General features: G+C 40.7%; 1 protein-coding gene across 2 annotated transcripts in view; it reads right to left on the reverse strand.

Annotated features, from left to right (window-relative positions):
* Positions 1-7,116: 7,116 nt before the first annotated feature.
* LOC118076897 (uncharacterized) overlaps positions 7,117-23,806 on the reverse strand; it is a 55,883-nt gene continuing 39,193 nt past the window's right edge. For both annotated transcript variants that reach the window (XM_035100069.2, XM_060280178.1), the window contains exons 9-12: positions 22,106-22,264; positions 16,867-17,014; positions 16,534-16,677; positions 7,117-14,658 (exon numbers count right to left, since the gene is read on the reverse strand). In XM_035100069.2, coding sequence (XP_034955960.2) covers positions 14,189-14,658; positions 16,534-16,677; positions 16,867-17,014; positions 22,106-22,264 — 921 coding nt within the window. In that variant the 3' untranslated portion in view covers positions 7,117-14,188. The remainder of the gene's footprint in view (positions 14,659-16,533; positions 16,678-16,866; positions 17,015-22,105; positions 22,265-23,806) is intronic.

Here is a 23,806-nt window from a genome sequence, read left to right on the forward strand (position 1 = left end):
CACAACCAGTAATGCTTACATCTGCTCTAATGGCAAACTTAGTTGGTCTCTAAGGTGTGCTGGAAGGAATGTTTTTATTTTGTTTCATCTGCTCTAATTGTTATTAGGGTTGGGAACAATAAAGAATTTGGGTGAGAACTCTTTCTGCTATCTTATATTCAGTCCTATAAAGTGGGGTGTAGATTAGAGTTTGCTGTAGAGCAATGACTATATTATAATGTAGCCTGTGATGAAAAGTTAATTATCCCTTTTGTTCAGGAAGAACAAGACTCAGAAGCTAATGCCACAGAGCATCTAGTCCATATTGCATACCTTATCCTTGGCAAAACAAATAAACCCAACTAGTTTGTACAGAGATTTTATCATTCTTAAAATAAATTCTTAAAATCATCATTATTATTTTTTATAACCACCCTATTTCTTTTCAAAATTCTCAGTCCTCTTTCCAAAAGTAGACACCACTGGAAGATTTCCAGAACTGCTAATGCTCATAATGGTGTGATCAGCCCCCAACACTTGCCTTCCAAAGGAAATGATTCATTTATTACGGCTGTAATTATAGGCAATGAAACAGCTGGCTATGGGGTCTTTTGCCAGACCTAAGCTACTTCCCAACATCTGTTCTTTTGAGGAAGAGCAGGGCATTGACTCATAAGATGGAAAACAGGAGTTTCTCTATTACAAAACACCACAGTGAAGAGCTGAAATAATTTTTCAACCCATTGTCCTTAAAACTCCGCAGGGGAAAAGGACCCCTTTTCCAAGCAACTTAAGATGCTACATTTACAGTTTAAGCTCCAGAATAGATTGGCTGGGCATTATTAGCATTCGGGTACCAATGCAGCATCTCTGATGCCAAGTTAATGTACTCTGGAATAAGTGATCTTCAGACATGAAGAGGTCAAATCTATTTGAGCACAGGACAGCATAATGACCATGGAGCATAGTGGTGCTCTTGTAGAAAGAAGCAGTTTTGCTGTCTCTTCCCAACTCCACGTTAACAGAGAGAAAACATTTCATAGATCACCCTGGCTGGAAAACAGAACCATTCAACACTTTGCATTTCTGAAGGGGAATACAATCTGTTATCATTGCATGGTTCTTTCCTCATGCACTTCATCAGTAGAGTATTACGTTTTTTGTTTGTTTGTTTGTTTGTTTTTAAAGGGGTTTGATCCCCTGACTCAGAGATACTAGGACAGATCTGCTGTCAGCATAGCCAATGACCAGGGATGATGGGAGTTATAGTCCAACAATATCTGGGGGGCACAACAGTCCCTACCCTGATCTGTATCGTCACAGCGGACTCTTTTAGACTTAACTCTCCAGCACATGGGAGGAGCCAACTCCTAGGGGCCAAGGAGTCTTTGGCCCCTCAATAAAATATTTGAGGGGGCCAAGACCCCAAAGTTGATTCAAATGGTGTCTGGGCACTGCATTGTGTGATCAATTATGCAGGACAGGGCTTACTTAACACACACAGACACACAAAATATTTTATTCAAGTTGGCACCCCTGCTCCAGTAATATTTATTTTTCTCAAAAAAGGGGATCCTTCTGTGCCAGACACTTCAATAATCAAGAAGATGATAAGATCATCTCTTGATATGCTCCTCAAAGGTTTCACTCTTCCAATATTGGTTCCTACTTGGCAGGTGGGTGCCTCAAATAAAGAGAGCTCGTTCTGTTAAAATTAATGTTTTCAGTTGGTGTGTGTGGAGGGGAAGGGCCACATCTAACAGTTATGCATAATTAACAACCCTCCCTATGCAGTGGTACCTCGGGTTAAGAACTTAATTCGTTCTGGAGGTCCGTTCTTAACCTGAAACTGTTCTTAACCTGAGGTACCACTTTAGCTAATGGGGCCTCTTGCTGCTGCTGCTGCGCCGCCAGCACTCGATTTCTGTTCTTATCCTGAAGCAAAGTTCTTAACCCAAGGTACTACTTCCGGGTTAGCAGAGTCTGTAACCTGAAGCGTCTGTAACCCGAGGTACCACTGTAATTATCTCCTGTGGAAGATGTCATGTTGTTAAACCCTTCCCCCAAATCCATGCCACTAGTAGTGACCAAGGAAGCACTTCTTGCTTCATTTTTCAATTTAGTTGCTACCTGTCAGGGGCTGGACTGAGGAGGAATGGTGGAAGAGGGAGACAGTATAGATTTACAACAGTGGTTTGCAGAAGGTGACAGTTCAGAGGCTGCAGAGGGGAGAAGCTGAGAAATATTGGGAGAGGAGCAGGAGAAATAAAAAGCACCAGGGGAGAGACAACTGGCAGACTCAGTGTCTTTGGAAAGCATGCCAGACCCCTCCACCCCCCACTCCCAGGTCCCGGTGGGCATTGAGGGTAGTAGAACAGAAAGCTCAGAGGCAGAAAGCAGAGATTAGCTGACATAGGAATGACATTTAATAGGAGAGACGGAGGACTTTACTCGGAGCAATGCCATTATCCAAAAGGCAATATCCTATGTGAATATTGAACAAAATATCTTGGTAAGAACTTCTTGTTTTCCCATTTCTGGCAGCCAGCTGTGAGGGAGGGGGGATCAGATTCCCTGAAGCCTGACACTACTGTAGATGTCACCGTCATTTGACTGAAAATAACCCACACCATATTTTTTCCTGGACTTTCTGTTGCCACTCCAGCTGTGAATACCAACTAAAATTGTAAAATGAAGTCAGGCAAAGTAGGGAGAAATCGAAGAGCTAATAAGAGTGGTGGAAATATCGTCAGCTCAAATGCCACATTATTTTTCAGGGAACCATCCATGCCAGGAGTGGGCGGGACCAGAGGCAAAAGTGGGTGGGGCAACAGAATTGACTTTTGCCATTGGACAGTAGGCTACATTCCAGCCACACAAAAACCACATCCAAATAAGCAAAAGGCATTTATCATAGTTTGAAAATACATTCCAGCCAAGCAAAAACACTCAAGGAATGTGCAGAGCCATGCTGGTGAGTGGTGTGGCCTGAGAAGAAGGCATGGCTAAGAAGAGTCCCAGGGATCAGAGAGAGAAAGCCCTGGAGGAACACATTTTGGTTCCTCATGCCAGCTATAAATATAAACATAAATCGTAAAATGTTGTCAGCCAAGGTATGGAGAAATCAAAGAGTAAACAGGAGGCAAACGCTCACTGAACTTAGTAGGATAGAAATCACACTTCCCAGTCACATTAATGAAATAATCCATATTCCAGATCTCTTTCAGCATAAAATATTTATCCGACATAAAAGAGAGCAATTGTATTCACTAAAGGTAATTTAGAACCTGCATTCCACCATTTACTGTTGTGTCACTGCATGTTGTGTGTCCTGCAATTAGCTGATATCCCACAACCACAAAAGCCTTTCAGAAAACATGACAAGGTCCAACCTTTCAAAACACATCTAAAGCACACAATAGAGGGGGAACAAAGTCACTGGAATTAATTGAGCTGTAAGTGCAATATGAAAGAACAAATTAAAAACGGCGATAACATTGTTAGGAGTAATTAAACCAATGTCAGTGAAAAATGAAAAGAAGTCAACGTAATAAGGACCTGTGGCAATTTGGGAGGTATTGTTTTCGAATGAATTGTATTTCTCTTCGTGTTTTATGCTAGCAGATTATCAAACAGCATTCCAGATGCAGGATCTGTAAGAGAAGCGCCATTCCCAAAAGTATCCGTTCATATGAACAGATATACAGAAAGGAGCAGGAACATAGCAACTGGATTCATGGTTGTGTTCAATAAGCATGGTCTGTGATGAGAATGATGAAGCCTGCCTGTGGATGGTTTGGATGCCTGTAGGCTTGTTCAGACCTTCTCCTGAAGGCATGAATGTGGTGGGGGAAGATTGAGCGTCCACAGTCCCGTCCCACAAGTTCTAAATCAGGCATCCCCAACCTTCGGCCCTCCAGATGTTTTGGACTACAGTTCCCATCATCCCTGACCACTAGTCCTGTTAGCTAGGGGTCATGGGAGTTGTAGGCCAAAACATCTGGAGGGCCGCAGGTTGAGGATGCCTGGTCTAAATAGTCCTTTAGCCTTCTAGGAAAGGGTTACTTGGTAGGTGGAAAGGCTGAGATTATGCCTCTGTGAACTTGGTTTTTAAGTGCAAACTAAAAACATAGGGAGTAATTTGTTCACCCAACTAGACTGAAGAACAAGGTTCACTTTTCACCCACCCACTGTTCACGCTTTTATTTTTGCCAGATCTGAGGTAAACTTTCGATTTTCAAATATCTGAAAGTGAAACATCAAATGACTGAATGGTGATGGAAACATTGCCCTCATCCCTTGACTCCAGTGAGGCAACTTTCAACCTTCCACCTATGCAAATGCACCCCAATACAGGTGAAACTCGGAAAATAGAATATTGTCGAAAAGTGCATTTATTTCAGTAATGCAACTTATTATTACTATATTATTTTATTTTAATTTTTCTTTTGGAAAATTCCACAGTAATAAAACAAATAGTTACAATAATACAAAAATAAACATCACTATTACATTTCATTAATTACATTCCATTTATAATTGACCCGCTTAACGACAAATAATTACAACAAATAAAGGCTTGACATATCTTGCTTTGCAGGTCATGCATCTATCTCATATATTGGTTTCACCTTTTAAGTTGCATTACTGAAATAATGCACTTTTCGACAATATCCTAATTTTCCGAGTTTCACCTGTAAATGAAGTTCATTAGACCATTTCATTTCATTTCTTGTTTATAGCCTACTTCCTGATGGATGCCCAACCTGCTTCCTCTCATTCCAACTTCCCCATGCCTTAAGATCTTCAATTAAGGCCCTTCATCTGCCATGTAGTGAAAGGCCACTCCATCAGCACAGCTGAGAGGCCAGCAACTTTTGGTACAGTCATTTTGGTTAACTTTCCACCCTGGCAGGTCACGAGAAGAACTTGTATCCGAGTTTGCTCAATGTCATCCTCCCTACCAATAAATTTTCCTCTTGTGTTAGGACATGCATTTTTTTGTATTTTTTGTTTTAGTGATCTACGCTGCTCTGGGAGCCTTCTTTAGCAGAAGAATGGGACAAGGTATATTTCAGGATTTAAATGAAAATAATCTTTCCTGTGACAATGAGTAAATAGTGAACAACAAATCCCATCATGAATGTCAAATATATGTTTTTGTATACCATAATAGGTAAACGCAACAAAACAGTGGATGCTATCACAATTTCTTGAAGCATGCATAGCAATGGTGACTATTTCTATCATTTTTAAAATCCTGGTGTTACTGAATTTGTGTGTGTGTGTGTACTTTTATATTTTATTATTAACACACACCCATGAGAGGGAGAGGGGGGGGTAGATAAAATGGGTCTACTTCAGAAGAAAAAATTAGTTTAGTTGGGGAAGCCCATAAAAAAATCAAGGCACTGGATTCATGTACTCAACTCGTTCTGATAAAGTGAATGACACCAATTGTGTCTTATAAAAGTAAAATGAAATCAGAGTTGCCTTACTGTTAACCTTGTGCCTAGAATATGCTTTTATATTTTTAAATATTTTTGCATTTTTCAGAACTAATGACCCACATTCATAAGATCTTTTATTTAAAAGGATTGGTCCCTTTGGATATTTGGTCATGACTGAAAATCATATAGATCAAAGAAAACTGTCATTGTGAGCCACGCTGGCAATTACGGCTTCTTGTTTTCAATCTGTCAGAATAAGGGGCTTACATTGCTTTCAGGCTGCACTGATTTTCTTTGTTTCAGTTGCCCACAGTTTCTCATTTTATAACATTTGTGCAAGTTAGTGAATTCTCTCGTGGGCATGCATTATAGATGTGCATCTTTCATAAACAGAAAGTAGTGGGGCATTGTTGGACAATGCACCAAGAAGACATTAAAACCAATCTTAGCACAATGCATCTGCCAACATTTTAATGCCAAGTTACAAAAATAGGTGCCTTAACTTGCAACCTTGAAATTCTTGCCCGCATACTGTTCCTCAAAATCCAAACTGAGGCAGCAAAGGTTGTGCCTGGCTATTAAGCTCAGATGGGCGAAGATTAACAAAACTGAACCTTGTTCAGCCAAGGTAACAGTGATGTTAGTCACAGCATGGACCCTATTTGAATATGGGGCTTGCTGATGTCCCAAAAAACCAGGCAGGATTTTCAGACGGCAGGTACCAGTTCTGTGACCAAGCACCTGGAACGTGTGATCCAATTCCAGGGTAATCTCTTTCAGCAACCTGTGAAGGTAAGCTACATTATATGTTCTTTAGCGTGAGAAAAGATTTAGAAAATACCAATTGTGGTTTTTCATATTTGGGCCCAGCAATTAGTGCAATAACAGAGCTGCAGCAGATCGTATTCTATTCAAGAATAGGTTGTTTTAGGTATTTCCTGAAGATAACAGAATACAAGAGCTCCAACAATGAAATTTCACACTATATTTATTTGATATGATTGTACAAAAAGTTGTATTCTTCCACTATTGCCCGAGGTCAAGAAATATCCCACAAGAGATCCTTTCTCTGTTTTTCTCATAATAGGGTGGAATTAATTAAGTCCATTTAAAAATCTTACCACAAAGGCCGATCTATGGGGAGCGCCTGAGAACTGTCAACTTAAAGAAATCTCAGCAGACAGACGTGTCACTGCTCCTAAATATGATGAGTAAATTAATGAACTATTTTTTAAGAGCCGCTATATTTTAATAAAGTAATGCACAACCTACTATTGCTCAATTAATGACTTTAGGGACCCATCTGCATCTCATGTTCACTTCTTATTTATTCAGTGGCTTTCTGAAAAGAAAAGAAAAAAATGCATTCCTTGTCTAGAATGTCATGCATGTTCTACTTGAGATGGCTTTCCAACTGTTTGCTGGTCCAACACACCACATATCACCAGAACACATTCACAACTTTATTGGTTCACTATGTGTCACTGAATGGGTGGGAATAAAACATTGCCAAAAAATAATAATAATTCTAGCTGAAACTTGGGTCTTAGCAGAGAAGGAATATATTTCTTACAAGCTGGGACCCAGGTGGCGCTGTGGTTAAACCACTGAGCCTAGGGCTTGCTGATCAGAAGGTCAGCGGTTCGAATCCCTGTGATGGGGTGAGCTCCCGTTGCTCGGTCCCAGCTCCTGCCAACCTAGCAGTTCGAAAGCACGTCAAAATGCAAGTAGATAAATAGGAACCGCTACAGCGGGAAGGTAAACGGCGTTTCCATGTGCTGCTCTGGTTCGCCAGAAGCGGCTTTGTCATGCTGGCCACATGACCTGGAAGCTATACACCGGCTCCCTCGGCCAATCATGCGAGATGAGCGCGCAACCCCAGAGTCGGTCACGACTGGACCTAATGGTCAGGGGTCCCTTTACCTTTATGTGTCACTGAATGGGTGGGAATAAAACATTGCCAAAAAATAATAATAATTCTAGCTGAAACTTGGGTCTTAGCAGAGAAGGAATATATTTCTTACAAGCTGACAGCAGCTGTTTTCTTTTGTTATCTTTATCCAAGCTATCAAATTCTGGAATAAATTTACTGAACTTGCTGCTGTGGGGTACAAGGGCACCTGTAAATCATGGCTAATGGAAGATGTTCATAGGGACCTTTCAGCTGAGTTCGAAAAGTGCTTGGGAAAAGGGTGTCCTACTAAGCTTGCAGAAAATATAGTAGTCGAGGGCTGCATTAACAACAGCCTTGAGCTACTGTAACGTGACAACCTTTAACCCCAAATCAGCTTCAAATGCAACTGGTTTTTATGTCAGGATTTATTGGCAACGTTTTAAAGATGGTGGTTCAGGGAATGGATATGTAATGAAAGAATTTAATCTGAATATAGCCTTCATGCCTTCAGGTGGTTTTAACAAGGGCCAATAAAGACAAGCCTTGAAATGTAAGGGATGTGAGCTTAAAGTAGCTGTGGAAAACAACAGTGAACCACTGTAGAGGAAGAGGGCAATTAGATCTGATAGAATGTAGAAGCTGATATAAACTGGGAAGTCTCCAGTGAAAATTTTCAAAATATACTCAGATAATGGCAGAAAAATATATTAGGCTCAGCCTTAGTGAAAATAAGTGCTACCGGTGTAAAGATCCCTGAGATTACATATTTGAAATAAAGGGAATAGCATAAAGGCATTGTAGATTTATTAAATCAACAGTAACTGTTCTCGAAGTGTTGGACAGTGTTCTCGAAGCTACTAACGCGAGTTTGACCAAACTGCGGGAGGCAGTGGAAGACAGGAGTGCCTGGTGTGCTCTGGTCCATGGGGTCACGAAGAGTCAGACACGGCTAAACAACAAACAACAAAATTAGTAATTTCTATAGTTATAGAACTGAGAGGAACGTTATATTCAAAGTGGAAGGAAAATGTGTTAGAACGTACGTGTGTGTGTGTGTGTGTGTGTGTTAGAGTTTGATAGAAGTTCTGGTAATAAACTGATAGAAGGAAATAATTAGAAAATATAATCAAGAGAGGAACTTATTTACACATCATTAGCATGTAATTAAGCACATACAGCTCTGTGTTGAATTTGTATTACCGTGTTTCTCATATTATAAGACACGTCTTATATTTATTTTTTCCTCAAAAAAACACACTATGGCTTATTTTCAAGGGATGTCTTATTTTTTTCCTCCTCCTCCTCCTCCTGCCGCGGCCGGCATTGCTGCTGCGCCTACCACTATGTCTTATTTTCGGGGTATGGCTTATATTCCTTGAATGCTTAAAAATCCTGCTATGGCTTATTTTATGGGTATGTCTTAAAATATGAGAAACAGGGTATACAGACCTAACTAATCTTGGCTGATAAATCAGTGGTAAAATAAGGATAATTCTGATCACAAAATTACAGTCATTTTTTATTAACTGAATGGAGATGCACACACATGAGTCTTGACCAATGGTTCTATTTCCAATTTCAGCCTATAGTTCTTTCTAATAGCCATCTGCTTCCTGCCAACTGCTGATTCTCTACCAGGAGACACCCAAACCCACCTGAGATCATGGCATGCCACTGCAGGGCTCAGCATAAATGTGGAGTTGCAGCAGCTACTCAATATTGGGAAATTATGAGAGAGGCAATGGAGCCTAGTGGCCAGCAGTATTGACTAATCTCTGGGACAATGAAGCCAACTGAATTTGTCTTTCCCTTTAAACCAGCAAATGGGTAATTGTCATGAGAGAGAAATAGTACAAGAGCTCTATGATCAGTTCTGTGGTGCTATAGACCAGGCACCCCCAAACTGTGGCCCTCCAGATGTTTTGGCCTACAACTCCCATGATCCCTAGCTAACAGGACCAGTGGTCAGGGAAGATGGGAATTGTAGTCCAAAACATCTGGAGAGCCGAAGTTTGGGGGTGTCTGCTATAGACAAAGAATATCATCATATGATTATGCCCTGGATTCTAGTGGTCACTTAAGAATTTTGAGTCTAGTACTTCAGCATAACAGCCACACATTCATTTCCCGCTTACCCTACTGTAACCCACCAAGTTTTCTCTATACAAGGCCACAAATTATAGACTACAATCATAAAAGCCTTTTTTTCCCTTGACTGTGTCAGGTTTCATAGGTAGCGTTTTGTTTTATAATGTGAAGGGCTACATTTAGTTTAAGAAGGTTGAGTTGTTTTTTTTAGGAGTCAGGGTGTCTTTCTGCTAGTCACAGAAGCAGATGGTAACTGTGTTTTCTGCTGGTGAATTGCAGGTCTAGCAACACAAGGCTAGGGTTTACTTTTGTAGAAGGTGCACATGCAAAGTTTTTCTATAGGTATTTTGCATATCAATACTTCCTGCACCTAATAAATGGGGTCTCTCTGTGTGTGAGTTTGCATTTCTTAGTACAGAAAGTATTGACCTGATGTTTAGAGATCTCTCCTATTCTACTGAATTCAAGAGGGTTCTGGAAGCTTCTCTGTGTGAAAGAAGCAAGAAGAAGATTCGTGATGTTTGGGTTATTCCTTCAGAGAAGTATAGCTGGCTTAAACTGGTTCTGTAATCTCTCTCAGACAAGGCTGTTGCGTAACTCTTCTCCATCTTGATGTTTGGCAGAGCTGCCTAAGGTACAATGTGATGTCACAGGCCATTCACATGAAGTTAAAGACCATGCCTTCAGAACACACAGCTGAGCTCTGCTCCCTTGGCAAGAGAAGGCTGCTAGATATTCTAAAGCAGGCTTCCTCAACCTTGGCCCTCCAGATGTTTTGAGACTACAATTCCCATCATCCCTGACCACTGGTCCTGCTAGCTAGGGATCATGGGAGTTGTAGGCCAAAAACATCTGGAGGGCCGAGGTTGAGGAAGCCTGTTTTAAAGTGAGGGCCAAGAGATGCTCAGCTGCTGAATCTCAGTATGGGATGGTAAGGATGTAGAGAGTCATCATTATTTGAACTGGGGGCAGTGATATATATATAATATTACTACCACCAAGACGCAAGTGCTTTGTTACAAAGAAAACCATCATTGGCCCTCTGAATGCTTCAAAATATTGAATTCTGTTTATGCTAGTCTGCTCTGAAGCCCTATACAAAATGGGATAAGACTAGGAAAAAGCAAAGGGTCCACAGTTACAATGCCAACTAATTTGCAAAACAGGACCGCCACACTAGTGAAATGTACTGCTCCAGACTTCTGGGTGAGCCTTTCATGAAATGGCATCTTGGGAAATGCAGCAAGGTGGTTGTTAGCATGTAGCTAATTGCACTACATTTCCATAAGCCTTGCATCAGAGAATTAACATGACTGAGGACGGCATATCGTTTCTCTGGACTCACTTCAAAGGAAATGTGTAATTCAATAGCAAAGCATGGTTTGTTTTATTATTAATATGGATGCTGCAGATCATTTTCAAAGAAAGCTGTTTGCACGCTTTGAAAATTAATTATGTTAAGGTTATTATAAACTAAATGTTGGGAGTCCAAACACATGTTTCCAATATACAGATTAATTAAATCTCAATGATATGTAATATTACATAAAATGACTTTGCGATCGGCAAACTAGCATCTCTTTTCTTTCTTTTTGAAACTACTTTTCCTCCTCCTTGCTTAAAATACCCAGTAACATTACAGCAGCTATAGTTTTAGTCACGAGTAGTTAAAATCATTAATTTCCATCTGAACATATATCACATGCTAGTTAAAAAATCAGGGGGGAACCACAAGCCTAATGTAATTAAAATGCAATTCAGAGGACACAGTGGGTGGATGGCTATTTACATGTGAAAGCGCAGAATAAACGAGTCTCATAAATTATGCAAGAAAAACCAGCAGAATTTAGGAGATCAAATATATATATTTTGAAATGAAGCAAGAGCTGCTGGCAGTGGGACTCCATTCTCCCCTCCCAGCAAGCTGACAGAAGAGTCTCCTTCAAAAATACTAATGAATTTCAGCCCTATAACTGCTTGTAAGCAAGGCCAAGATCACCTTAAAAAGGAATAGGCAACCAATCATGCTGTCACTTGTGCTGCTGGTAGCCATCCTGCTGATCAATCTGCTACATCTGGTGCCTTTGGAGACAAGCACGACAAAAGGATGAAGGGAAAGATCATGCTTCCAAAAGAGGAAGGGAAATTTCTCTCCCTCCACTGGCACTTTGTCTTCTTTCTTTCTTTCTTTCTTTCTTTCTTTCTTTCTTTCTTTCTTTCTTTCTTTCTTTCCAGAGAGAGAGAGAGACGGAGAGAGAGGGAAAGAAAGAAAGATTAGTTCAAGATCTGCTCTGACTTTCTTCATTTATAAAATGGTTGCACTGAGATGGTAAACTATTCATTTTCCTTGCATGATATGGATTTTATCCTGGCATGTCCATCAGAACATTACTCTCCTGTCACTGCTTACAGTACAGTTATTCTATTTCAGTAAATGGGCTTGGGGAATGTGATCATAGTTCTAGATCAAAAAGGGTGACATGAAGTGTTCCAAAGTAATCCAAATGGCCTTTTTGGCCAACAAAGTATTACGTATCATTATCAATCATTTAGACCAGGCACCCCCAAACTGCGGCCCTCCAGATGTTTTGGCCTACAACTCCCATGATCCCTAGCTAACAGGACCAGTGGTAGGGGAAGATGGGAATTGTAGTCCAAAACATCTGGAGGGCCGAAGTTTGGGGATGCCTGATTTAGACCCAAATGAGTATGTGATATACAAAGATTATTTCTTTTAATGCTTTAGAACTTTAAAGACCTAAACAGTTTGGGTACCAGAAAGACAGTCTTCTTCCATATGAACCTGTGCAAAAATTGAAGATCTGTATCAGGTGCCATCCTCTGTCTGCCTACACTGGCAGATGTTAGGTGGGTAGCAACTGGAGAGAGGGGCTTTTCAATGGTGGTACCACCTTTGCAGAATAACACCTTCTCAATCACTTTCACAGAAGGTTAAATCGTTTTTATTCTCTGATACTTTCATAGTAGTTTTTATTGTTGCTTTTAGAGAGCCATGCTCTGATTTAATATTCTTAAATATTAAAATAAGTCTTGTTGTTGTTTAGTCGTTTAGTCGTGTCCGACTCTTCGTGACCCCATGGACCATAGCACGCCAGGCACTCCTGTCTTGCACTGCCTCCCGCAGTTTGGTCAAACTCATGTTCGTAGCTTCGAGAAAATAAGTCTTAACTCTTGCCTATTTTCTGGGATTTTAAGGGCAGTGTTCTTATTTATGTGAATCACTTTTCATAATTAAATATTAGAATAACTATGATAATTTTAAAAACCTAAGGATTTGATGAGCACTAACTTAATAATACTTGGAAATTCTCATTGACTCTTTTAAGAGACCTCTGTAGCTATCAAGGCCACTTACCTTAGAAGAACTGTGGAAAGAAGCACAAGCCAATTGAAACAAGCTTATTTTAGTCCTTATACATTTGGAAGCACCTGTAAGAGATACTCTTAGAAAATGAAGGAAACAGGGAAAAATCATTCCACCGTTGAACCAGGTTGAACAACAAAACAAAGGTTGCATTCCATTTCTGTCATTTATTAATGAGAACAAAGAAACATTTCATCTTCGACATTTCAACCGATAGTTGATAGGGGGGGGAATAAAATATAAAATACAAAATTTAAAATACTACAGAGCATAAGTTTTTGCATCATTCTCAAAAAAGGGGGGTTGTCAAAACCATGCACAAGTCATAAACATTTTGAATGCTGTCCTTGATCCTCATGCTATCATTTTGGGCAGTTTTATTAGCCTCATAAGCATGAGGCCCTGAGTATTGCTTTCAGCAGGGTAGCAAGCCAAGGGGAACAATCAAGTTTCTCAGATAGCTGAGACCATTTACGGAGAACCAGACTTGGCTTTGTGGAATGCCACAAATCACAAGCCTGCTTCAAGGATTGTTTTCAAGCAAAAGCATCTGTCTAGGAAAAGGACAACGTAAAATTGTGATGAGATCGGTTCAAAGTCTCTTCCATTAAATTCCAGTGGGTGCTTGGGGGACATCTGCTTAGCAACTACCTGGGTTATTGCTTCAGCGCTAATAGGGAACCACCAAAAATAAAATAAAAACAGTAAATGTCTTTTCCCTCTGCACTGACACCTGAAAACCAAATGTCCCGATTATTTAGCTCATGGAAGTCCCACAGTGCTATTCTCCATCTGTTACATGGATCGGTGTGGAATCAGTCTGCAGTGAAGCCCCTATGTGCCTGCACCACAAGTAGGAAAGTGAGGGGAAAAGAGGGGTACTGATGTGCATTCAATTACCTTCAAAGCCATTCTCTAGCTTACACTGCCTTGCATACATATAAAGCCCTGACCCAATGACAGTCAGGGGTAAGTACACTTCTTAGGTTATAAAGCACTGCAAAAAGTGGCAGAAGGGGTGCAGAATTAATTTTAGAGTTGTGATGCACACAATGGCATTCATCTTCTCTCTATGCACACATTCCAGCTTTGACATTCTATCTCTTCAGAGATATGTGATTTTTCAGCATGTTCCCATGTCTTTTAACATTATGTGGAAGTTGCTTCAACAGGCCAAATGTTTTCCATTTTCTAAACAGGAAACAGTTCTAGGGAATGAAATGTGACATGTATAAAATGGCTCTCAGGAGCCACGAAAGAGTATAAAATTAACTCCCGGAGGAAAATAAGCTTATATCCCACTGATACACCCCATAGTCACAACTTCACTCCCACAGAATTCAGTTAAGAGTTGTTGACAAATCTAAGGCTGTCAGGCCCAAAGAGCTATGTCTAACTTTGCCATGGTGGCCTTTCCGTGTGTTTCATACTCTTGCTCCGGTGTAGGAACTTCCCCTTCTGCTGAACATTCACACCATCAGAGCTTTCCATTTTCTGCTTGGAAGATGGGTTGACAGATTCCCTCTCTATAACAGAAGCGTGTTTTAGCAAGAGGCCATGCCTGTCTACAGGAAATGTGGATGCTGGTTCAGGCTCAGGCTTGTGTTTTGGAAGTACATTCAAGCCCCCTTCTTCTATTCCATCTGCTCTGTCATCTTCCTGCTTTGGAAAACGCTGACTGGCTCCTGCTTTCTTCACTTTTTGGTCCCTTAAATTCCGAAGAGTTTCGAAGGCCTGGTCCAGTTCTGTTTGCAAGGTTTCCATTTCACTGGCAGCCTTATCCCGTTGCTCTCCACAGACTTTGAGGGAACGTTCCAAAGACAGAAAGAACTCTTTTCCAAACTTTGACAAGGCTTCATCACCTTAAGGGTAAATTAAAAGAAGGTAGGGAGCTATACTGCACCATTCATTCAACCTAAACAATAGTAAGTCATAAATAAGCAGTTGATTTGAAACTGTTTGTGATAACATACCGTGTTTCTCATATTTTAAGGCATCCCTAAAAAATAAGGCATGGCAGGATTTTCAAGACCTTGCGAAATATAAGGCATACCCCAAAAATAAGACATGAGCAGGACCCGGCAAAGGCAGCAGTGCGCGCTTTGCCGAGCTCCAAGCCGGCGGCGGGCTGCTGCTGTCCCGCTCAATTTCCCTGCCCCCTCTCGCGAGACTCGCCGCCGGGTCCGCTCTCGCGCACATGGCCCGGTGAGAGGGAGCCTCCCCTGCGCGCGCGTCTGCGCTCACCCTCCCCCCTCCCTCCCCCTTTTCGGCCCAGCGCGCCGCCTTGCCTGTTCGTGTGCCGCGCGTGTGAGGCGAGCGGGAAGGCAGGAGACCCAGGAGAGCCTGGCGGCCGCCGAGAACCCCGCCACCGCTCTTCCCGCCCAGGACGAGGGGCCCGGAGGAGGAGAGCCCGGCGGCGGCGGAGAAGGAGAAAGAGGCGGCAGCAGCAGCGGCGACTCAGAGGCCGAGCTGCTGGACGGGCCTTCCGCGGAGGAGCCTGTGGGGAAGAAGGAGCTGGAGCCCGAAAAAGGCGGCAGTGAGGAGAAGGAGGAGGAGGAGAAGCCGCGAAGCAGCAGCCCGCCGCCGGCTTGGAGCTCGAGCCGGCAAAGGTAACGTAGCAGCGGCGCTTTGCCGAGCTCCAACAGAGCGGGAGCTGGCAAAGGCAGCAGCGCGCACGTTGCCGAGCTCCAAGCCGGCGGCGGGCTGCTGCCTTTGCTGGTTCCCGCTCAGTCGTGGCTCGGCAAAAAATTAGACACCCCCGAAAATAAGCCATAGGCTTATTTTCTTCGAAAAAAAAAATAAGACATGTCTTAAAATATGAGAAACACGGTACCGTGTTTCTCCAAAAATAAGACACCGTCTTATATTTATTTTTCCTCAAAAACAACAACACGGTGGCTTATTTTCAGGGGATGTCTTATTTTTTTTTATAAGTATGGTACAGTTTAACCTACAAGGTTAAACTGCCTATCACTATGGCTTATTTTCGGGGTATGGCTTCTTTTCGGAGAAACACGGTAGTATTTAATGCATTTCCGTGATCAACTGTATCTTCTCAATGTGCTATTTATCATGAACCTAGAAAAAAATGGCAAGCTAGAACATTACCAAAAGCCCTCTCAGCTATTAGAAAATCAACAGGTTATAGAAGCCTTTCATTATCAAACAAAGCCCTAAATGTGTTTCTGGCATGTGCAAAATTTGAGCTTCCATTGGTGGGATATTGGATATCCCTTGCAACAAAGATGGGGAATCTCAGGCCCTCCAGATGTTGTTGGACTCCTCCAACTCGATCAGCAAACATGGTATGGGATTATGGGAGTTGTAGTCCAATAACACCTGAGAGTCAAGGTGAGCCTTACAATTTCCAAACTGTGACTTTAACTTTGAGGACACTGGTTCACAACATAATAAACCATACATTCACATTCAAACACACCATATAAGATACATTCATTGTAGTAAAAGATAAAATCATGAACAAACCAAAGGAGGAACTTCATTTTTATTTTATTTTTTTACAAAATCTCCTCATTACTGCTCAAGTCTTGAACTAGGTTGATTGTACTAGATCAGCTATTTTCTATTTGACCTAATGCTGAGAATTAAGGAAAAATCAGTGATGCAAGATACCTAAGAGTGGCTCTCTTCCCATGCCTTTTTTTTAAAGAAACAAGATACCAAGACAAGCCTATCAAGTGCATCCTTTACCAATCCAAATTGTACAAGTAAGGTACCTTCGTGCTGCTGATTCACTGGTGGAGCCAAAGTTTCAACTGCATATTGGATCTGTTCTGCATTGTTCCTAAAAGCAGTGAGGAAGTCTCTCAAAGCTGCCTCTGAAGCTTCTGCTTTAAGTTTTGTATAAGAAGAAAAAACATCTACAAGAGAAAGTAGAAAATTATCAATTGCTCCCTGGAGACCTATATTAAAAGTATGAAGTAGCAAGAGAGAGAGAGAGAATCTTGCATTTGTTTTCAGGTGTTTGAAACACTAAACATTTGTATTTCATGCCTGTCATTATTTTGAAATTGTTTTTGTTTATGCTGCTATTACAGACATGTATTTACCTTGTAATGGTGAACATAGAGCCATGGCAACATTATCTTGAAATGTGTGGTATGCTTGCTTTATCCCATCAAAGACAGCTTCGGTGTACTTAACTTGAAGATTATATAAATTTCTGTGGAAGTTAAGTTCAGCTTGCAAAGCAAGTATCTAGGAGGGGGGGGAAGTAACAAAATTAGGCATCAATGAGCCTAATGCATATTGGCTCAATCAGATGTCATCAGATGTCACATGAACCCATGGTTTGCAAACCTTAACCATTCTTCTTTCTCGGCATCTACCTGACAAACACCATCGGTGACTGACTAGCAGGCCAGAATGTAGAAGCATGGTCTCAATCCTGGTTTGAACTTGTGCCAATTGCAGTTGATATGACATCTGAAATAATAAACCATGGCTTCAGCCATTTGCTGTGCTTTCTAATACTGCTGTGCTATAGAAAAGGAGTCCTACTAGAAAGGAAAATAAAAGCAGTCAAGCAGCTTTCACTGGTGGTTCCACAGCATGTTCTCCTCCCAACTAACCATCCTCTGCTCTGTCTCCCTGCCTAGCAGCTTTAAGTGTCTTGATCTGCTTCACTTAGCAGGTGGGCAACATTAATGTACATTCAGTGGAAAGCTTTATAGCGGATAACTGCAGATCAAGCTGATGTCAACCGCACAGCTGCAAAGGCCGGTTGAAAGCAATTGGGGGTGGAGTGGGACAGGAAATCGCTGCCCAGCTTGCAGGCTTTGACATGCTGATAACTTGCACAGAATTCAGCTCTTGTGTCTCCACTGGAGGTAGGTTAAGTATTTGCAGTCCTGAGGAAATTTGGAGTTTTACAGAATGCAATTGAAAGTGAAGAAAACTGTAGCAGGATGAGGGAAAGGTCTTGGGGTATGCAACACTCCCAATTCCTTTTCTCTTTCTTTCTTTCTTTCTTTCTTTCTTTCTTTCTTTCTTTCTTTCTTTCTTTCTTTCTCTTTCTCTCTCTCTCTCTCATGCACACACACACAAAAATGCAGACTTTTTATTTTCTGATGATTTTGCCAATGCAGAACCACCTGTTGAATGTCAACCTGTTATAGAAACACTGAATAGTAAGGACACCAATTAACGAGACCACATTGCCACAACAGGCTGGGAATTTCTATTTTGTGAAGTGTAAGCACTGCATACTGTGTTTGACCATGCAAAGCACACCTGATGGCTGTAACTGTTTCTGAACAGCACAATCAATGAAATTGAGTGGCAAAATTGGTAGAGACATCAAAGACTCAATTCCTACAAGTATGCGCAAACACCCATTGCTGGGATTTTTTTTTCCTATAGCACAAAATGTCCACAATGAAAGAATATACATTATGAATTGTGCAGATGAGACTTATTCTCCCAGCCCAAGGAAGGGGCAAATGCAAAGAGTCCGCTATTAAAAAAGCAAAGAGAGGAACCGTCAAAAAACCATCCATACCGTTTGAAGTTCCTTATTGAGAATGTGGAGGACACCAAGGGAAAGGGGAATTTACTACTAATCTTCCCAACAAACCACCCTACTTGTCAACTGCTCAGAATTCTTCCTTCAGACTAAGGACATGTCTCTGAACTGCTAGGTATGTTTTTGAGATACCCACAGTCACATTCTCTCATTTCCTGTAGCCACATCACAGAAGTATATTCTCTAGAGTAAATACCTCATGAGCTAGTAGGCAGTGATAGTAATCAAACTCTTAAAAGAGTTAGTTGTACCTTTGACTAATGTTTCTGATCCTCAAACATGGCAATATTGTTAAGAAAAACAACAAAAATAATGAAATATAGAAAGAAGTTTGAGTATTTTTCTAGCAAAAAATAATAATCAGTGAATACAACATTTATGTGAATTTTTTTAATGGCACCCTTTATAGACTGCTTTACAGGTTGCAAAACAGGCTTATGCAGCAAGAATCTGTTTCTATTCTAAGAAATAATCTTTGCAACACTTCCCTGTTTTATGCTCCAATTTGTACAGCTGAAGGGAAAGAGAGCCAAGAACTACAACAAAAACAAATTTATAGTTTTTTTAAGTACAAATTATTCCATGACATTTTTCATGCATTAATCTTTGGCCATGTTTGCCCTGATAATGCTTTTTAAGATGCACATGGCTCAAGATTAGCAAAGTCCTTGCCCCCAGATTATGAATGTACTGGGAAAATATGAATGTTTTACTTTTTATGTGGTTTGCTACCTTTACACTATTACTGCAACATCAAGTAGCAGGAGATAAGTGAAGGACAACAAAGGCATATTTTTTGAGGAAACTCATTAAATGGTCACTTCCTTGCCCCCCGAGGGAATCCAATAGCCCACAGAAACATAAATATTATGAAATGGGCCTTAGATAATTTTAACTTCCAAGATTTTTGGCCATCTGTAGCAAGAAGTACTGAGCTAGCTGCCAGATCATCTTAGTGACCTAATGTACTTTCCCAGACACAAGATCAAATCGTTCCAAGATGAGCTGATTGAAAATGAACAAAGAGCAGCAGATTGGCTGTTCTGCTAGAAATCCCAAGAGAGCAGGCTGGCCCTTAAAGATACTGCTCCACCAGGTGTCTTCTCCTCAGTAGATTCTGGCTGTTTATGTCTCACCATAGTGTTGTGGGGGCAGAAATGAAATTAAACCAGAAGATGGTCTACTTGAGCAACCTCTTGCACAAGCAGACGCTAATGATAAGCAGTAGAACCTACCCTCCATAACACTGTGTAAGCTCTTGTTCTTCCACTCAGAGTTCTTTGGGTCCAGCTAGCTGTCACTTACATCAAATCTTTCCAGTTATTACATAGTGCTGTAATAACTGCAGCTTAATGCTCTAAGGCAACTCAATGGCTGGGTTTTAAATTGTGGGTGCTTTGTCCAAAGTTCTCTCTCTAGTTATGGACCTGCGGACCTGCTGCATTTTTGGTGACTCTTGGCCTCAGTTCATCTCGTGTAGGATGGGATTTATTGAATCTTTGTGTAGAATATAGAGTGTAACAGAAAAAGTAAATGTGATGTGCAAATTAAATTATTAGAAGCTGTTGTAGTATTGCAAAGGTTAACTAAGTAACAAGCCAATGACTCAACGTGTTCAGGCAAGGTCTGACAAGCTAATGCTTTATGAGACTCCAGCTACTTCAGCATAGTTTTAAATATTCCTACCCTGCTTTCTTCCTATACTCAAAGAAACATGGAGTCCCTATTAATCAAAAGTTGTCTTCCTTGAAGACTACAAGGTGCTGGCTTATACCAAGTCAGAGCATTGTTCTATCTACCTCAGTAACTGTTTCTCCTGAGACAGGAAGTAGTTTTCCAGGTTGTCAGGCAGAGATTCTTCTCAATCCTACTCTTTTATCTGGAAATGCCAAGGACTGAACTTAAGACCTTTCTTACATAGCATGAGCTCTAAAATTGGCTTATGGTTCTCCCTGTTCAACACAAATAAAGACTACTAACCTTAATTAACTTAAATAGAGAGGACTGGAATTCCTTGATCTACTTATGCCATTAAGAACAAGCCTTCCCATGCACAAAACTGGAAAGAAGAAAGAAGTCCAACAAAGAAGAATAGCTCCTAAAATCAATAGGCTATGCAGAGCTAACAGCAAGAATAAGAGATCAACATGATGGACAATTTATGGAAAAGAGGAATTTTTGGCTTATTTTAAAAATATATACGGTATATAACAACCAAATGAAATCGTGGGCAGGATTTGAAATTTGAGCAATGGGAAGAAAAGATATGAACTAGAGGAATATATATTAGATGAAATGTGTGATGCAATAGAGGAATACAGTCGTGCCTTGGAAGTCGAATGGAATCCGTTCCAAAACGTTCGGAAACCAAAGCGCGGCTTCTGATTGGCTGCAAGAAGTGTGGCTTCTGATTGACTGTGGGAAGTCAGAGTATAAGAGAAATGTATAAAAAAAATGAAGTCTGAAATTATGTTATGAAAATCTAATAAAAAATTAAAAAATCTAATTAAAAAATTAAGAACCTTCCCAAAAAATTTTTTTAAAAAGAATGGTCTCTCTCACTCAAGTGTTAAATGCTTCCATCAGCTAGAGTGTAATATTTCTTTCTGACATGGAACTGGAATGCAGTTTGCAGAACTTCCTTTCACACATACACACCCCAAAAGAAAAGTCAGCACTGCATGATTCATACTTAATTAAAGCTTCACTTGTCAAAGAAAATAATAATGAATAGCTATGATTTAAAGGCATGATCCACAGATTGGAGAAATATACTTATTGCTGAAGCTTTGTTTGCTAGCATTACTACAGCAGATCCTGCTGCTAAAGAGACAAACAGAATCAACCAAAGCTCAAGCTGCCCACACAACTCCTGCACTATGTGCATGTTGGTCTTTTGGATTGTAGCCTGTATTTTGGATAGATTCCCACTAATGATCTGGAGCAGCCTCAAGCCAGACGATCAAAGAAGACCCACCAATAGATTCCTGCCTCAAAGAGGTCTATTAAATTGCCAGACATCTGGTAGAGACCCAAAGGGATAAGTTCTAGATTGAGAAGTCTAAATTCTAGCTCGAGCAGCATTTAACATTCAGAATAGAACATGTGAAAGGGCAAAATCATAACTGGAGGTCCATTACTTGGAAAATGGGGGATTTTAAAGAAAACATTTGTCCTCTTAACAAACTTATATATAAACGCTTTTTAAAGTTCCTGGGAAAGAAACTCTGTTATTAGCCTATTACAATTTAGCAGAATTTGACATGTTAAGCCAAGTTTTCTGAAAAATATATATGTAAGAACAGGAATTGTCTTCACGTTAGGAAACATGTAAGATACTTCCTTGTGAACTTTCGCCTTTTGTTCCATGGAAGTTTTCAAGCTCCTTCCTGCTTGTTTTAATACAGCTCTTTAGTTCCTGAAGTGGGAAGAAAGAACGAGAAAACCTCCAAATCATATTTTAGTTTCTGTTTTTAAAGGAATGGCTGGCTATTTTTCTGTGTGCCTCAGGAGCTGGCCATGAATAGAAGCATTCATAAGCTCCCATTGTACAAACCCACAAAAAAGTGGCCTTGCCAGCAGGAAGTGAGACTAATGCCTGCACAGCCACTCAACAAAAGAATTCTAACCTTTATACATTAGCTGTGCGATAAGGTTTGTACAAGGGGAAAATTGACCAGTGACTGCAAAGTAGGTCAAATCTGTTAAAAAGAAGGGCGGAGGGAGAGGATGTTAAACTGAAATAAACTCCCCCATTTCCTCACCTGTTGCATTGCCATTTGCCTGGAATAATTTTGAGCCTTTACCAGGGCTTCTGCTGCCCTTTTAGCACGTTGCTGAGGGGCACCCTTGGGGAAGGCTGGAAGCGTCGCAAGCACATTCTCCACAGTGAACTCCTGGCTCAAAGAATTCTCCAGGATTTCCTGAAAAACATTTGGGGGGGGGAGTAGTAGTAAAAGGAGCACTTTACCCAACGATAGTTTAAAGGAGCCATTCAATTTCTGCCCCCAATCACAGGTGTCAACAGAAAACCCTCAAAGCGTAAAGTTAACTGCTAGGCAATTTTACCATAGCTGCAGCATGTGTGATGACGGTACTCTTCCATCTTGCTTCATGTTGATGAAGCTGAAAACCACATAATTTACACGTGATCCTGTAACACAGTTAAGATGGCTGCCACTATGCCAGAGGTTACAGCAGGGTAGCTTGCTCAGATCCTGTGCTTCCCTAGCAGTGACACCAAAAGCACATCAAGAACAACAGAGGAGGCAACAGAATAAATAGCATCTGTCACAATGTCACTAGCAATTTAGTCACTGTCCACCAATTACACAATGCTCAATGATGATGGAGTTGTGCAGTAGGCAATACACCACGACACAAGTTTTGCAAGCTTCTTAGGGAGGTACATTTTAAGATTTGACTTATCACCTGAAATCAAGCAGTAATTAGAGTCGTATGCCAATAAATACCAAATTATAATTCAAACAGACCTTTCAAAACAACAACAACCCACAATTGTCTATTCTCACATAGCCTTCAACATAGGGTTTTTTCTATATTGAAAGCTATACGCACAAGGTTAAAATAAAAGACACTACAAAAGAAGGTATAATCCCCTGTCAGGTTCAGAATGATGGAATTTCTTCTCTGCTTCATTTGAAGTTTATGGCTACACTTAGTGCTACAAAACATTTTGAAAGTGTACAATTAATAATAAAAACCACACAGCAGGCTGTGGAGAAAATATTTTCAGCCAGGGATTTAGGTGCCATGAAGCAAAGGTCAAAACCTCAATGAACAGACTAATTTACTATAAATCTTTTCAACTTGAGTAATGTTGTTGATCCCCAGTCAGGACTAGCCTCTCATGAAGAGTGTTCATCAAATGCAATGGAACTTGGACGATAAGGTTCTGAATGTTAAGTAATAATTGGGAGTAAAAGTATAAAAGAGCAAAGAATAAACTGGGTATAGATGGCGAGAAAATTGAGGGATATGGGAAGGAATCTAATTGGTGCGTTTCCACTAACAGAAGACACCAATGGAAAACTGTCAGAAATGCTCCCCTGCCCCACCAGGGGACTCTCAAAAGCAGAAAGGGGGTGGGGTGCAGGAAAGTGTGAGAAAGAGGTTGTGCAAGTTATTGCCACAAGTAGAAGAACATTATCAGATTTAGCTTTACTCTCCCCCCCCCCCCCCGGCAACACTGGATTCTAGTGCATGGAAAAGAAACGGAATAATACATTTTCCACACATCGAAAGCACCTTTGAATCCATTTCCTTTTGCCATTTTAGCTGTATTAATTGTGTAATGGATTGCATTCACAATCCACAATTACCCATGTGTGAAATTGAGCAAGCACTTCTTGGCATCTTTATACAAGCAGCATTATGGATAAACAACAGTATGCATCCAAGAGATGTAAAAAATAACTATTACCAAACCTATTAAAATAAACACA

Source organism: Zootoca vivipara, chromosome 11, assembly GCF_963506605.1.
Source record: "Zootoca vivipara chromosome 11, rZooViv1.1, whole genome shotgun sequence".
Lineage (NCBI taxonomy): Eukaryota > Metazoa > Chordata > Lepidosauria > Squamata > Lacertidae > Zootoca > Zootoca vivipara.